This window comes from Kwoniella pini, chromosome 6, assembly GCF_000512605.2.
Source record: "Kwoniella pini CBS 10737 chromosome 6, complete sequence".
NCBI lineage: Eukaryota > Fungi > Basidiomycota > Tremellomycetes > Tremellales > Cryptococcaceae > Kwoniella > Kwoniella pini.
This window is the reverse complement of record NC_091721.1, coordinates 152,292-165,753: the sequence shown is the minus strand read 5'-3', so window position 1 is coordinate 165,753 and position 13,462 is coordinate 152,292. Positions and strand designations below refer to the sequence as shown.

At 40.2% G+C, this 13,462-nt stretch overlaps 5 protein-coding genes across 5 annotated transcripts; 3 read left to right on the top strand and 2 right to left on the bottom strand.

Annotated features, from left to right (window-relative positions):
• Positions 1–391: 391 nt before the first annotated feature.
• On the top strand, positions 392–1,958 carry I206_104528 (uncharacterized protein; the record flags this gene model as incomplete). Its single annotated transcript, XM_019153825.1, has 6 exons — positions 392–462; positions 547–625; positions 696–830; positions 913–1,012; positions 1,073–1,257; positions 1,341–1,958. 6 exons carry the CDS (start codon positions 392–394, stop codon positions 1,956–1,958), a joined length of 1,188 nt encoding a protein of 395 aa, XP_019012565.1.
• Positions 1,959–2,772: 814 nt separating this feature from the next.
• Positions 2,773–6,170, top strand: I206_104527 (uncharacterized protein; the record flags this gene model as incomplete). Its single annotated transcript, XM_019153824.1, has 3 exons — positions 2,773–2,973; positions 3,125–3,592; positions 3,651–6,170. 3 exons carry the CDS (start codon positions 2,773–2,775, stop codon positions 6,168–6,170), a joined length of 3,189 nt encoding a protein of 1,062 aa, XP_019012564.1.
• Positions 6,171–6,625: 455 nt separating this feature from the next.
• On the bottom strand, positions 6,626–7,107 carry I206_104526 (uncharacterized protein; the record flags this gene model as incomplete). Its single annotated transcript, XM_019153823.1, has 2 exons — positions 6,626–6,900; positions 6,954–7,107. 2 exons carry the CDS (start codon positions 7,105–7,107, stop codon positions 6,626–6,628), a joined length of 429 nt encoding a protein of 142 aa, XP_019012563.1.
• A 3,359-nt stretch (positions 7,108–10,466) lies between these two features.
• Positions 10,467–11,924, bottom strand: I206_104525 (uncharacterized protein; the record flags this gene model as incomplete). Its single annotated transcript, XM_070202967.1, has 7 exons — positions 10,467–10,603; positions 10,663–10,759; positions 10,811–10,959; positions 11,027–11,312; positions 11,375–11,474; positions 11,538–11,579; positions 11,647–11,924. The coding sequence occupies 7 exons, from the start codon at positions 11,922–11,924 to the stop codon at positions 10,467–10,469; spliced, it is 1,089 nt and encodes a 362-aa protein (XP_070059068.1).
• A 776-nt stretch (positions 11,925–12,700) lies between these two features.
• Positions 12,701–13,276, top strand: I206_104524 (uncharacterized protein; the record flags this gene model as incomplete). The annotated part of the gene is made up of 3 exons (XM_019153821.1): positions 12,701–12,767; positions 12,852–13,087; positions 13,196–13,276. 3 exons carry the CDS (start codon positions 12,701–12,703, stop codon positions 13,274–13,276), a joined length of 384 nt encoding a protein of 127 aa, XP_019012561.1.
• Positions 13,277–13,462: the final 186 nt, after the last annotated feature.

Below are 13,462 nucleotides of genomic sequence, written 5' to 3'. Positions count from 1 at the left end.
GTCTTCTTCTTCTGATGAGCTCAGATATAGCAACGATAGGAGAGGTTTAGTTTATTATAAGTGCTTGAGATTCCATATAAATCACCACCTATGGTTGACAACAGATAACGGAATCAAATTTGAATTGTTCGGTTTCGGACATTGACCGAAGTAATTGACGTCAGCTTTAGAAAAAGTTGGAAATGATCAATAATTAATAATTAATAGTTATCAACGACGCGTAATTCAATACAATATATATATATCAATATAAAGGTTCTGATGATTCTAACATAGCATATCATATCGTACACTTCACTCTTTGGAAAATTGCTATAGACAATCAAATGATATAGCAAAACCTCGATCGGCTTTATAAAAACCTACGATCAATACATGACGCCGAACCAAAATGGTTGATCCAATATCATTTATCAGTCGATTTGAACATTTACCTAATCGAATAAAATCAGATGAAGCGAGGTAAGTTCTACCAGGTCAAAATCCAAACACATTCCGTAAAAACATTATCCTGGATATATCATTTACCTGTGAATTACTTTATAGACCACTTCTTGAAAAAATCGCTAGTCAAGTTAAACCAATAATGAAAAAAAGAGGATGGAAAGTTGGAACTTTAGCTGAAGTAAGCGGGAATTAACGAAACACTTATCATTTTCTAAATCTGATTTTACTGATAAAAAAAAAAAGTACAGTTTTTACCTTCTAATCCATCTTTATTAGGATTAAATATAAATTCAGGTCAAAAAATAAATTTAAGATTAAGACCACCTGGTAATGAAAATACATTTTATGAATTTGATCAATTAATTTTAGTTATGCTTCATGAAGTGAGTCATTTTTAAAAACAGCATATTAATTTCAAACTATCAATATATAAAAACATGAACTAACGAAGTGAATTTTCAACAGCTTACACACAATGTACATGGTCCTCATGATGCTAAATTTTATAAATTATTAGAAGAATTAGAAGAAGAATATTACGAATTAAAAAGAAAAGGATTTTCAGGTAAGTGTTATTCAAATTACAATCAAGTCTGTCATATCCTGATGAATCGTGATTTTTCAGGTGAAGGATTTCATAGTGAAGGAAATAAATTATCTGGTTTAAAATTGAATGAATATGAAGGAAAAGCAAAAGGATTAGCAGCTGCTGAAAAACGATTACAACAACAAAGAATGATTGGTAGAGGTGGTGTATTGGGAGGTTCAAGAAATACTAGTGGGAAAAGTATGAAAGAATTAATAGCTGAAGTGAGTTTCTTATCCATTCTCATTTCCCGAATGTTCTCGCTACGTTTTTGCATTAAGAAGCTAACATAAATGTAATATTTCAGGCCGCAGAACGACGCTTACGAGATGATAAAACGTGTGCAGTCGGTCATGGTATAGAAGCAGAAAATGAATCGAATAAAGCGCATAAAGAAAGCATTGGTGTGGATGCTATCGATTTAGTCAAGGCCGATGAGCTAAAGAAAGAGAATTCAGCATCCGACATCGTCGAGCATAGGGATAAGACTTTGGATCAGGATGGAATAATTGATTTGACCGAGGATAGTGACGAAGATATCAAAGATTCCAAACCTTCAGTACAATCCACAAATCAATCGATACCTCCAATCACCTGTGAAATAAATGAAACAAGAGAATCCATACCAAATACGGAAATTTCACCTTCCAATTCAACACCGAATCAGACAGTAAATCAAACTCGACAAATTCCAATTAAGATTGAAATAAATCAAAAAAACAAATGGACTTGTCAATCATGCACTTTGATTAATTCGTCCAAAGCCCAAACTTGTGAAGCGTGTCTTACGCCTAAACCTTCTGATATAGAAAGGGAAGGTATCAAAACTGATCAAGGATGGTATTGTGGTTTTTGTAGTTCTGGTCCTCATGATATGGAAAGATGGAGTTGTATGATGTGTGGGCAAGTTAGAAGATGGGGTTGATAATTGAATATTAAGAGAATGATTTGCTTTGTATCTTTATGACACTTTGTTGTATATGTCTTCTCAGTTGTACATTGTTGTTGAATTACCATATGGCTTGGTGAAATATGAATTATCGAGTAAATCAATCACAGCCGATAACCCTTTTTCCCGCAAACGAATCAGTGCCTAGATTGATCAATTCGTACTGAATCACTAACTACATTATTATAGATCCGGCCGTTCGGAAGAATCTGAATGGGATAATTCAATACCAATAACCTTCAAAACATGGTTCGGAAGTGCCACGCGCTGATAAACCGATAAAATCCGTTGGGTGGAAGATTTTTTTGGTCTTTTACGTAAATATAATAATTTTTAATCAAAAAATTTACCCTATTTCGCCGCTTTCTTGTTTTAGCATAGCAACCTAAAATACACCATAGCACCAATACACCATAGCACCATAGATACTCCACCCACTCACAGCAATCCCCATTCACGTTTCCAACCTTTTTTTTTCTCATTTTTCCATCTTACATTTATATCTCTTTTTATCTTTTCCATCTCTTTTCCCTTTTCCTCTTTTCCTCATACCATAACATATCGCCTTCGCGATCCGCGATAAATAAACAACCATTGTATCATCGAATACATAACGTTCTCTCATAGTTCTTCTCGTTCAAAGAAAAGACATAATCTAGATATCTAAAAGGATCTAGATAAATCAACTGAAAAAAAAAAAGATATCTCAAGTCTCTTTCACCTAAATTTATAGATTGATATCCAATAGTGAGTAGACAAATGCCTTGATGATCACAGTCATAGAATGATGATGCTGATATGCATTACAACAGTGGCTCCTGCTGCTGCCGCCGCTGCTTCTTCTGCCAAATCCGGCGCTTTTGACCTCGCCACCCTCTTCGTCGCTGACAAAGCTGCTCGAGATGAAGCCGCCGTCGACCTTGCCACCGCCGCCAAAAAGGCTGGTGTTGAATTCTTCGGTCAAATCGGTCTCAACGATGCTCTCGTCAAGGTGAGTCTCTTTCATATATTCAGATATCTTACCCATCCTGCCATATCACAATTTTATCAAAAAATTTGACTTGGTGGCGACGCGCGCTGAGACAATCTTTCTCTTTCAAATCGAATCGTACTAATTATTTCCCTTTGTCCTGGTTCATTAGGCTCTTACCGACAAAAAATCAGCTGCCGCTCGAGAGGGTGCTGCTAGCGCCATCTCTACCTTGTTAGAGAACGGTGCCGGTCCTTTACTCGAACCATACATCGTTTCCTCCGCATCAAACACCCCTTTCCCAGCTCTTCTTGAGGCTTTCGCCGACAAAGCCAAGGAAGTACAAGTTGCTTCCCTCGCTGCCGTCAAGTCCCTCGTTCAAACCATGAACCCATGGGCTACTTTCGTCATCCTCCCTGCTTTATTGGAACAAATCCGAACTGCCGGTAAATGGCAAATCAAGGCCGGTGCATTAGACGTTCTTCAACAACTCGTCTCTTCCGCTCACGACCAAATGGCCCAAGCGATGCCTGACCTCATTCCTGTCCTCGCTGAGGCAGTATGGGACACCAAATCCGATGTCAAGAAGGCCGCTAAGGCTACCCTCGAAAAAGCTTGTGCTTTGTGTGAGAACAAGGATGTAAGTTATCAACTGATTGTTTATCGAGCGCTTTATACTGATTGTTCACCGCATGTAGATCGAGAAATTCATTCCCGCTTTGATCAAGTCGCTCCTTAACCCAATTGAGGAAGTCCCAAAGACCATCACACTCCTTTCCGCTACCACCTTCGTTTCCGAAGTCACCGCCCCTACCATTTCTCTTATCGCTCCTCTTCTTATTAGAGGTCTCGATGAACGACCAACCGCCACCAAGCGAAAGGTCTGTGTTATCGCTGATAACATGTCCAAATTGGTCGACTCTGAATACACCGTCAGACCTTTCCTTCCTCGATTACTCCCCGGTCTTATCAAGACTGCCGAGACTATCGCTGACCCCGAAGCCCGATCCGTCGCCAACCGAGCTATCGCTACCCTTCGAAGAATCGGTAAAGTCCCAGAGTCTTCTGATGGTTCCGATCTCCCACCTCTCAAGATCGCTGAAGGTCCTAACCTTGCCACCAACTTTGTTGCTTTGATCAAGAAGAACGGTGGTGTCGAAGTTGAACAAGCCAACCCAGGTATCGCTTACGCTGGTGTACTTGCTGCCTCCCTCGTTAACGCTCACAACTACCAACAAAACGTTTGGGAAGCTACTCTCCCTCAATACATCAAACTTGCTCTTCCATCATACGACTCCCTCCCCGCCGTTCGAGAACTTCTCCAAAAGAAGGCTGACGAGGAAGAGACTGATGAGCTCAAGTTCGATGACGAGGAGGAAGGTGAAGATCTCTGTAACATCGAGCAATTCAACTTGGCTTACGGTGCCAAGATCTTGTTGCACCACGCCTCAATGAGATTGAAGAGAGGTCACCGATACGGTCTTTGTGGTAGAAACGGTACTGGTAAATCTACCCTCATGAACGCCATCATCAACAACCAAGTTGAAGGTTTCCCTCCCCCCACTGAAGTCCGAACTTTCTACGTCCAACACGATATCGATGGTTCCGAGGCCGAAATCTCCATCATTGACTGGGTTCTCGCCGATAAGCGATTACAAGCCAGTGAGGAAGAAATCAGAACCACCCTTGAATCCGTCGGTTTCGACCCCGTCAAGCAAAAACACTCCATCGGTTCTCTTTCCGGTGGTTGGAAGATGAAGCTTGCTCTTGCCAGAGCCATTCTTTTCAAGGCCGATATCCTCTTGCTCGATGAACCCACTAACCACTTGGATGTTCTCAACGTTGACTGGTTGATCAACTACCTTACCTCCCTTACTCACTGTACCTCTATCATCGTTTCTCACGACTCCGACTTCTTGAACAGATCCATCACCGATGTTCTTCACTTGAACAACTTCAAGCTCAAGAGATACCCAGGTAACCTCGAAGCTTTCGTATCAATGGTACCCGAAGCCAAATCATACTTCCAACTTGATGTTGCTGAAGAATACCAATTCAAACTTCCTGCTCCTCCTCTTCTTGATGGTGTCAAGACCAAAGAGAAGTCTTTGCTTAAGATGAGAAACGTTAACTTCCAATATGTTGGATCACCTGTTCAACAACTTTACGACATTTCCCTTCAAGTCTCTCTCTCCTCTCGAGTAGCCATTCTCGGTCCTAACGGTTCCGGTAAATCCACCTTGGTCAAACTTTTGACCGGTGAGACCGAACCTAACAAGGGTGGTCAAGTATGGAAACACCCTAACTTGGTCATTGGTTACGTCGCTCAACACGCTTTCCACCACATCGATAACCACTTGGACTCTACTCCTCTCGAGTACATGTTGTGGAGATACCAAACCGGTGAAGATTTGGAGGAGATGAACAAGGCCAACCGAGTCATGACCGAAGAAGAGAAACTCAAGATGAAGGAAGGTGCTGTCGTCCTCAAGGAAGGTGTCAAGAGATTGATAGACGAGATTGTTGCCAGAAAGAAGTTGAAGCAATCTTACGAATACGAGGTCTCTTTCAAGGGTCTCTCATCCGCTGAAAACATGTGGATTGCCAGAGACGAGTTGGTTGCCAGAGGTTTCGAGAAGAAAGTTATGGAACTCGATACCCGAGAAGCTCAACGATTGGGTCTTATGAGACCTTTGGTCCGAAGAGAAATCGAGAAGCACTTTGAAGATTTCGGTCTCGAGTCAGAATTCGTATCTCACAACTCTATGAGAGGTCTTTCCGGAGGACAAAAAGTCAAGGTCGTCTTGGGTGCTGCTACATGGCGAAGACCTCACATCATCTGTTTGGATGAGCCTACCAACTATTTGGACAGAGAATCTTTGGCCGCTTTGATCGCTGCCTTGAAGAACTTCGAAGGTGGTGTCTTGATCATTACTCACAACAGAGAATTCTCTGAATCCATCTGTTCCGAAGTGTGGGCTATGAGAGATGGTCATCTTGAAGCTTCCGGACACAACTGGGTAGAAGGTCAAGGTTCAGGTGAAAGAATTGACAAGAAGAAAGATGATGATGATGAAGTTGAATACGATGCTCTTGGTAACCCAATTGCTAAAGCTAAGAAAGAGAAGAAAGTATCAGCTGCCGATAAACGAAAAGCAAAGAAAGATCGAATGGCAAGAAGAAAGAGAGGTGAAGAAGTATTCTCTGATGAAGAATAAATAAGATTCCCCCCAAAAATATATATATCTATTTTTTAGGAATTTATAGAACATCTTATAGAATTTTATCATCATACTTTTAATTTCGGATACTTCTTTCTTCTTATTATGTAGATTTTACTTCTCCGCTGTCAGGTCTCATTCATAGCTTTTCATCATACATATTAATGCTTTGGCATGTATACCCACGATTAGGGACGGTGTCCTATTTCTCATAATTAATCTGATATAAATTAGTCAGAGTATTTCATTGCTGGCACTTGTGAAGAATTGCAGTCGTTTCAAGGTTGATCAGTACTCGTAGAAAGCTTAGTTCAACAATCACAGTAGAACGGGTTGCATCTCAAAAACCTCTCGCATATAAAAATTACTACCACTCTCATATTACTTATGACTACCACACACCAAAATCGCACATTGTGTGATCGTGAACCGAAAACTCATGAGGTTGTAGTCTATGCGGCTCCAGCAGAGGTGGAAGAGCGCTGGAACAATAATCTTTCATGCTTTCTAGCTTCCATCTCGAACAAAGTCTTAAATTCTGAATCTTGTTGAACGAACTCGGCATGAGCTCCTGAATCGTTAGGGTCTTCTAAGAACATGGTATAGATGTAATCCGTCAGAGCGGTCCACAGTTTCTCTTGACGCGAATTTAGCGTCTCTGGCGTGGTCTGGGTCCCTCTATATACCTGTGCGTATTCTTTCGCGATCGTGACACATCGTCCAATGGCTATGTTTGGCTTTAGCCTTCTTCTACCTTATCTCATAAAGACAGCAACGTACCTTCTTTTCTAGGATTAATTAAACTAGCCCAATCCCTTGAGCTGTCGTGAAAATACTCTTCTCTACAATCTTTCTCCCAAGTTTGCATAATTGAGATCAATGATCTTGTATCTACATCCTCAATTGGGTACAGAGGGGGTCTTTCAGTGGCCATAGTGAAAAATAAGAAATTGACAGATAGTATATTAAATTGGAAATTTGGACTTTCTAAATTTGTAATATGATGGAAAACTGTCTGAAGTTAGAAAGAAAAAAAAAAAAAAGGCTGTCTTTCCACCCCTATTTATACCTTGTCAAAGTTGATTTGAGCCATGGATCGTTCAGACATCTTCAACTCACAAACTGAGTTGCAAATTCGACTCGACTCAATGCATTACGTCCAGACTCCGATAAATGAAAATTTTACTTTCCCGCTCATTTGGAGGCCAGAAATGCTTCGACAAGTTCCGAGTCGTTAGAGGCCTTGAAGGCTCCGAGGGCCAGACTCTAAAGGATTCCAAAACGCATTTGTCAGATATCAAGCTCATCTCGAACTCAGATCGGCCGGATCCTGGTTGAAAAGAAAGTTTACTGACAAATGACGAGACCGAGGGGGCCTTGAACAATCCTAGTGTATGCACCTTTCATGTATTGAAAGTGACGTATTTGCTTATCTCTGCTTGATATCCCAATCCGTCGTCGGGATAGAGTGATTTCAATAGTATTTCCGTCTCTCCTTTGAGAACACACTTAGACCTTTATGAAGCGCTCTCTTCAAATTTCGCCGACTTCGCAATATGATCTTACTACTTGATCAGTCTTCTTCTTCTCCATGTACGAAAGAATTCGAGTGGTCCGCTCAACTCGGACGAGGATCTAAAAATGAACAGTAAATACCATGACGTATTGATTTGCAATATCGATTGAAAGAAGCTGAACAATGTGTCATCGATAATCCTCCCTTGCCTGGAGCTCCAAATCTCCTTTGTAACTTAGAAACACTAACGATTTTAGGGCAACTTATCCTCTCCAGCCAAACTCCATTTCGAATCGGATCGAATTATCTTTCAGGTCCCGCCAAAGTACCTCAAGATGATTCCAGCTGATTCGTGAATGAAAACATATACTCGTTCATTCTCTTACCTCGGTATTGCCGCTCTTAGTTCCTCCTTCGATCTTGTATTGGCAATTGCAAATAGTCCTCGGTTTTGTTGCCGCAAGCAGAAGTGTCATATCTGATCATCACGGATTACACTTCGCTGATTATGAGATTGAAAGGGGGATCACATTTCATCCGGAGGTTATCAGTTTTATATGATATCGATGATATGGTTATAAACTTCGAAAAATAAGAATAATATACTGTATATCAGGTATCTGAAGCATTCAAAGGAGATCAAATTGGAGCTGAAGCATAGCAATACAATACAATGAATACTGTAAATGTAAACATTCATATGCAATCGATTGCCACTCTGAGCACAGAGTGTAAAACCTTATCATCACACTTTAGTATACCGAAACGTATTGAAAAGATATAATTATCAACATTTCCTTGCACTACTTTCTTTCTTTTCTCCTTACCCATTCATGTATCTGGTCATCGTCATTATGACTACCAGCCTCTTCAGAGGAGGCATTTGTCAATTCTGTATTTTTAGCTTTGCTACATTGAAACCCTTTTTCATATTTACTAATAAGACTTTTGCCACAACCTGACTATCCACTCTCATTGAACCTCCTGATAGGTGGATTTCCTGTCTTTCCATCAGAAGTATTAGCTTTCTTTTTAGAGCGAGTAGATGTTTGACAAGCCCAATTTTCTTTTTGCAATTCTCTATAAGTTTTAGTTCCTTTCGACGAAGTCATTGATGAGTTCAATGATGATGCACTGCACCCCATTTCATATGTTAAGTATAGATTAATGCGATTCCTTTCCAATTTTGATGCGCCGGTCTGTAATCATTTGGGATTCCAGTCTTAGGAGCGAGTTGAGAGCGTACAATTCATTATTATATAACTCAAACTAAAGTGTGTAAGCGATTATCTTAACATTGAACCTCGAGTATTGGTATGGTCGAGCGTGAAAGAATGAAGCTATCTGATTTCGTCTTGAGAAAGGATGCTTATGCTTCTGACAAACTTCTTTCCCCGCTATATTCTAGATGTTCGGCTGACCCATCCATCTAACACTATGTGCAACTGACGTCAGAGCTTATCGAAGGTAAAGGTGCAGACGATTTTTTCGCGCGACACGAGGAGGGAATTGCTATACTCATATACCACAATAAAGGAGCTGCTGCGATACCGCCTCATTGGTCACTACAGTAAGGCGATTATGCACAAGAAAGCAGTATATACAGAATGCATCATAGAATAATCCTTTGTTCCTATATAGTATATACCTCGCAATAAACACCTTCTCCGACCAATATGCATTCTGTCGAGTCACCGTAAGATCTAGCGAAATTAGTGAATTCGTGGAGTGATACCATCAAAATGATAGTCTGAATTATCGTAATCATTTCGACTTGGTGCTTGTTGTCCACTGGGCCAAAAGTCCTAATCCGCCACCTCGACTACTTCCAGTCCAGCCTGATTCATCCAGTCGATCTCCTACAGATTTGTCTGAGTTGGATTTTGAACTTTCTCCACCTTGTGATGGACGTCGCACATAACATAGCTTTCCTTCCACTCGTTTGACGGTCCCCTTGCTGTCATGACTACTAGCTGTATTGATGGAACTTTTGTCGCTGGTATTGACCATGATTAACAAGAACTGCTTTGGTGTGTCTGTTAGGAACTATACTAAAAGTATTATGATATTATGTATAGCTCGAATCGATTTCTATGGGTGGATAGCTTATAGTATTGGATGATATATTGAAGAAAGATGGAAATTGGTCAAAATATTATCGTTTAAATACTTATCAGCCTTGTCGATAAGTGTACTTCAGAAGGAAGATATTATTACAATCGATGAAAGGATAACAAAAGTGATACACATATTGAGAGGAATGACGATATACAACATGTACGGCAATACCGAAATCGACTCGAATCCTTTGCACTCTTGAAAGAATGTTGATCTTTTGTCATCAAGGATTTGACATGTCAATGAAAAGAAAGACACAAGGGATCATCAGGAGTACAATGATGCTTGAGATAAGGAGATGGAGTGTCCGCAGCCCAATCGAGATGCTGTTGGTTGCTCATAAGGGTGTACAAAGCAAAAATAAAAGATGCTTTGAAACGCGAAATATTCCGAACTTCCAAATAAGCTGATGCTGTGATAATTGGCCGAGACGAGTCACAATCAGCCTATGAGTGATACGGAGGTGTATACTATAAATCAATGTTAGAAAGTCGAGCACGACACGAATTTCGCGAGATATACATTTCGAAGGGATGGAAGGATCAGAAACAAGAAAGCTAGTCCTACAGAATACGTGTTCATATGTATATGTATACATCTAGTACTAGTATTTGCGCTTCATCTTAGAGCTTACCATCACTCTTTGAGTTGTTGTCATTTTATGTCCATTTACCGATGAGTGCCATAGCGAAAAGACCCAGAAATAAAGCAATTAAAGCTGAAAATACCCTGACATTCGAAGCATCTCTCATATCTCCTACTACCCATTCGGCAAAGAGCAATTGACATAGACCGCCTAGACCGCATATGGATGAGCTGTCATTCGTTGTGTGATCGCACCTTTGGGTAACCTACTATATAGCAGAATACCAGCGGAAATTGAATTAAGTACTCCAATAGCTAAAAGTTCAGCTCTTCCATTTTCATTAAACGATTCATGTACTCCGATACCCTATAACCAGATTAGCCAAGCTCTAATTGAGGGAAGTTAGAGTGAACTTACGATAGCTATTCCAATAGGAGTAATTATGGTATATGCCATACACATTAACCATTTCTTCCAAGCTACTTGTCCTTCCGATTTCATCCATACTAATGCACCGATTCTAGCACCAAGACCTAAGCCTTCGAAAAGCTGATGAAATACAAGGGCTGTTTTCAATTGAAAGTTAAAATCAAGGTTTGTTCCCTGTACGAGATATGATCAATCATAACTCACCTGCAAAAGTTGCGGAAAATCCATCTACTTGTGCACCTAAAGCAATACCAATCATAATTGAATGAAAGACAATACCACTTTCAAGTAATTGTACATCCCAATGTGCTCTTTTCGAAGCTGGATCCAATTCTGCAATTGGTCTACATCCACTTTCACAGCATAAATCTTGGAATATAGGTTTGGTATCGTTATTCGATATAGGAGAAGATGAAGCTGAGTTCAGATCATCCCTATTAGCCACTTCGATAGGTGTGCATTCTGTTCTAGGAGAAGCTCTTCTTGCAGCCTACATTTCCCAACTAAATCAATGAATGATCGAATTATCAATAGCAGAGATAGACGACTCACCCATCTTGCACCGAAATAATCAACTAGCCAGATGAGTAGAATCGATCCCATTGCTATTGCCGGTGCAGTAGGCTCGTAATCTAATTCTCCTATACATTCACTATAATACCAAATCAAAATCAACGTCCATCTATCTGAATGATCTGTTGACTGCTCAACTCACTTTGAAAAAGTTTCGAACGAATCTTGTAATAAATGGCAAAACCTGTATAGGCACAAACATTCGCCTTGTCATTGGCATCATCATAAGATGTATGAGCTCATTCACTCACGCAAGAGCAATGATAATTCCAGTACCAAAATACTTTAGCACGAAAAAAGCTCTTTTGAAAAACTTATTACCATTTTGATCATTACCCATAATCACAGGTAAGAATACCCCTATACCAGATGCAGCCAATAATACGAAGACTGAAGCCACATGTAATCCAAGATTATATGATTCAGGTGATGAAGAAGCGCAAGAATTAGCATTGGAAGCTTCATCTGAGTAATCCGCTTTGGCGATTACTGCTAAACAGCAGGTAAGCAACAAGTATATTAGACACATTGTTAGAATTAGATGATATTGTTCTGGTACATCTTCTCATTTCCAAGATTTCCAGATGTCTTCACCTTTATATGACTGATATGTGTAATATGAATTTGCGAACAAAAGTTGGTTTGGCGAAAAATGGAAGCGCAGAGGACTTATGGTTATTTTGGTGGTCGTGACTGTCTTGGTACTCATTCGATCTTTGATATAGGTTGCTTACCTATGTCGACCGATACCCAGAGAAAACTGATCCTGATCCCTGGAAGAATGATAAGATCCATTATTATGTAGAACAGGCTTCACGTAACGTATTAGTCCCAGTATTCAACTACCATGTTATATGATAATCAATCGTCATTACGGAGGTATCCCTGTTGACCAGGAAATGCGATTGTATCTGCCCAAACTTCACAGAATTGCCTACTCCTTCCACATAGATGATTAGCGTTGTTGTATGGTTGTACCAGAAAGATCGATTATACATAATGCTTAGGAATGATATTGTCATCATAGATATAGCTATGCATCCCATGCCAAGAACAGACACTCGACCGGTTTGTTTGGTCCCGGTACCTTTAAAGTCTCCCCACGTGGTCATGATGTCACTATGATCAGTCAAAAGTCAGCTGAGAGCGTACAAAGGAACAACAAACGTTTGTCACCATATAGAAAAAATGACGGTCATCCGAATCGAGTATATAAACATCCAATTGACTTGAATTCATATCTTTCGCCCTTATTATCATATCATTTTACTCCTTATACCAACATCAGCGCCCACAACCAACAACATGTACATCCCAAACATTCAATCAATCCTCGCTGCAGGTCTTGCCCTTACAGGAGCAGTTAACGAGAGTAAGTACGATCGATCTATTGCCACCCTTACTCGGCCCTTCCTCGCTTGACAGTATTGTGCTAAATACTTTTTAAATCGCTTAGTGAGCGTCATATCATCTGGGTCTATCAAAGATTTCGCCGTTGAGAAATGTATTGATTCCGATAAAAATCAAAGATGTTCAAAACCTTTCCCAGTAACTAAATCCACTTGTTATAACCTCAAATGGTCTACTGAAGGTGCAATCTCTCATACAACCATCGAAGTTAAAGATGCTGGAAGCAATGAAATAGTATATTACAGAGATACCGATGGTGAATGGACAGCTAACAAGAATGAGGTGAGTTCAATAATTCCATCTCATTCGTTCAATCGGCACTGAGATCAAGATTCACCTAACCCGCCTATATATACATGAACGCTTACGCAAGCGGTTGTCATTTTGTAGCTCGTCTATGTAGACTTCAAACCCAAGATCGCTGGTCAAGGTAACAAGACTGTGGATTACGAGATCACTACCTGCGAGTAAACTCCTTACCAAACCATCATTGATTCGCGGAAAGCGATCATTAGCATCAAGTCGGAAGGTCAACTTTAGTTGAGGAGATTATTGTATCCATACTAGTATGCATGTCTGTACCATGTCTTCGTCTCTACAGTTGTTTCTCATTACGGGAGATCATTCAACTTACTGACACAGCGAGCATCACGCATT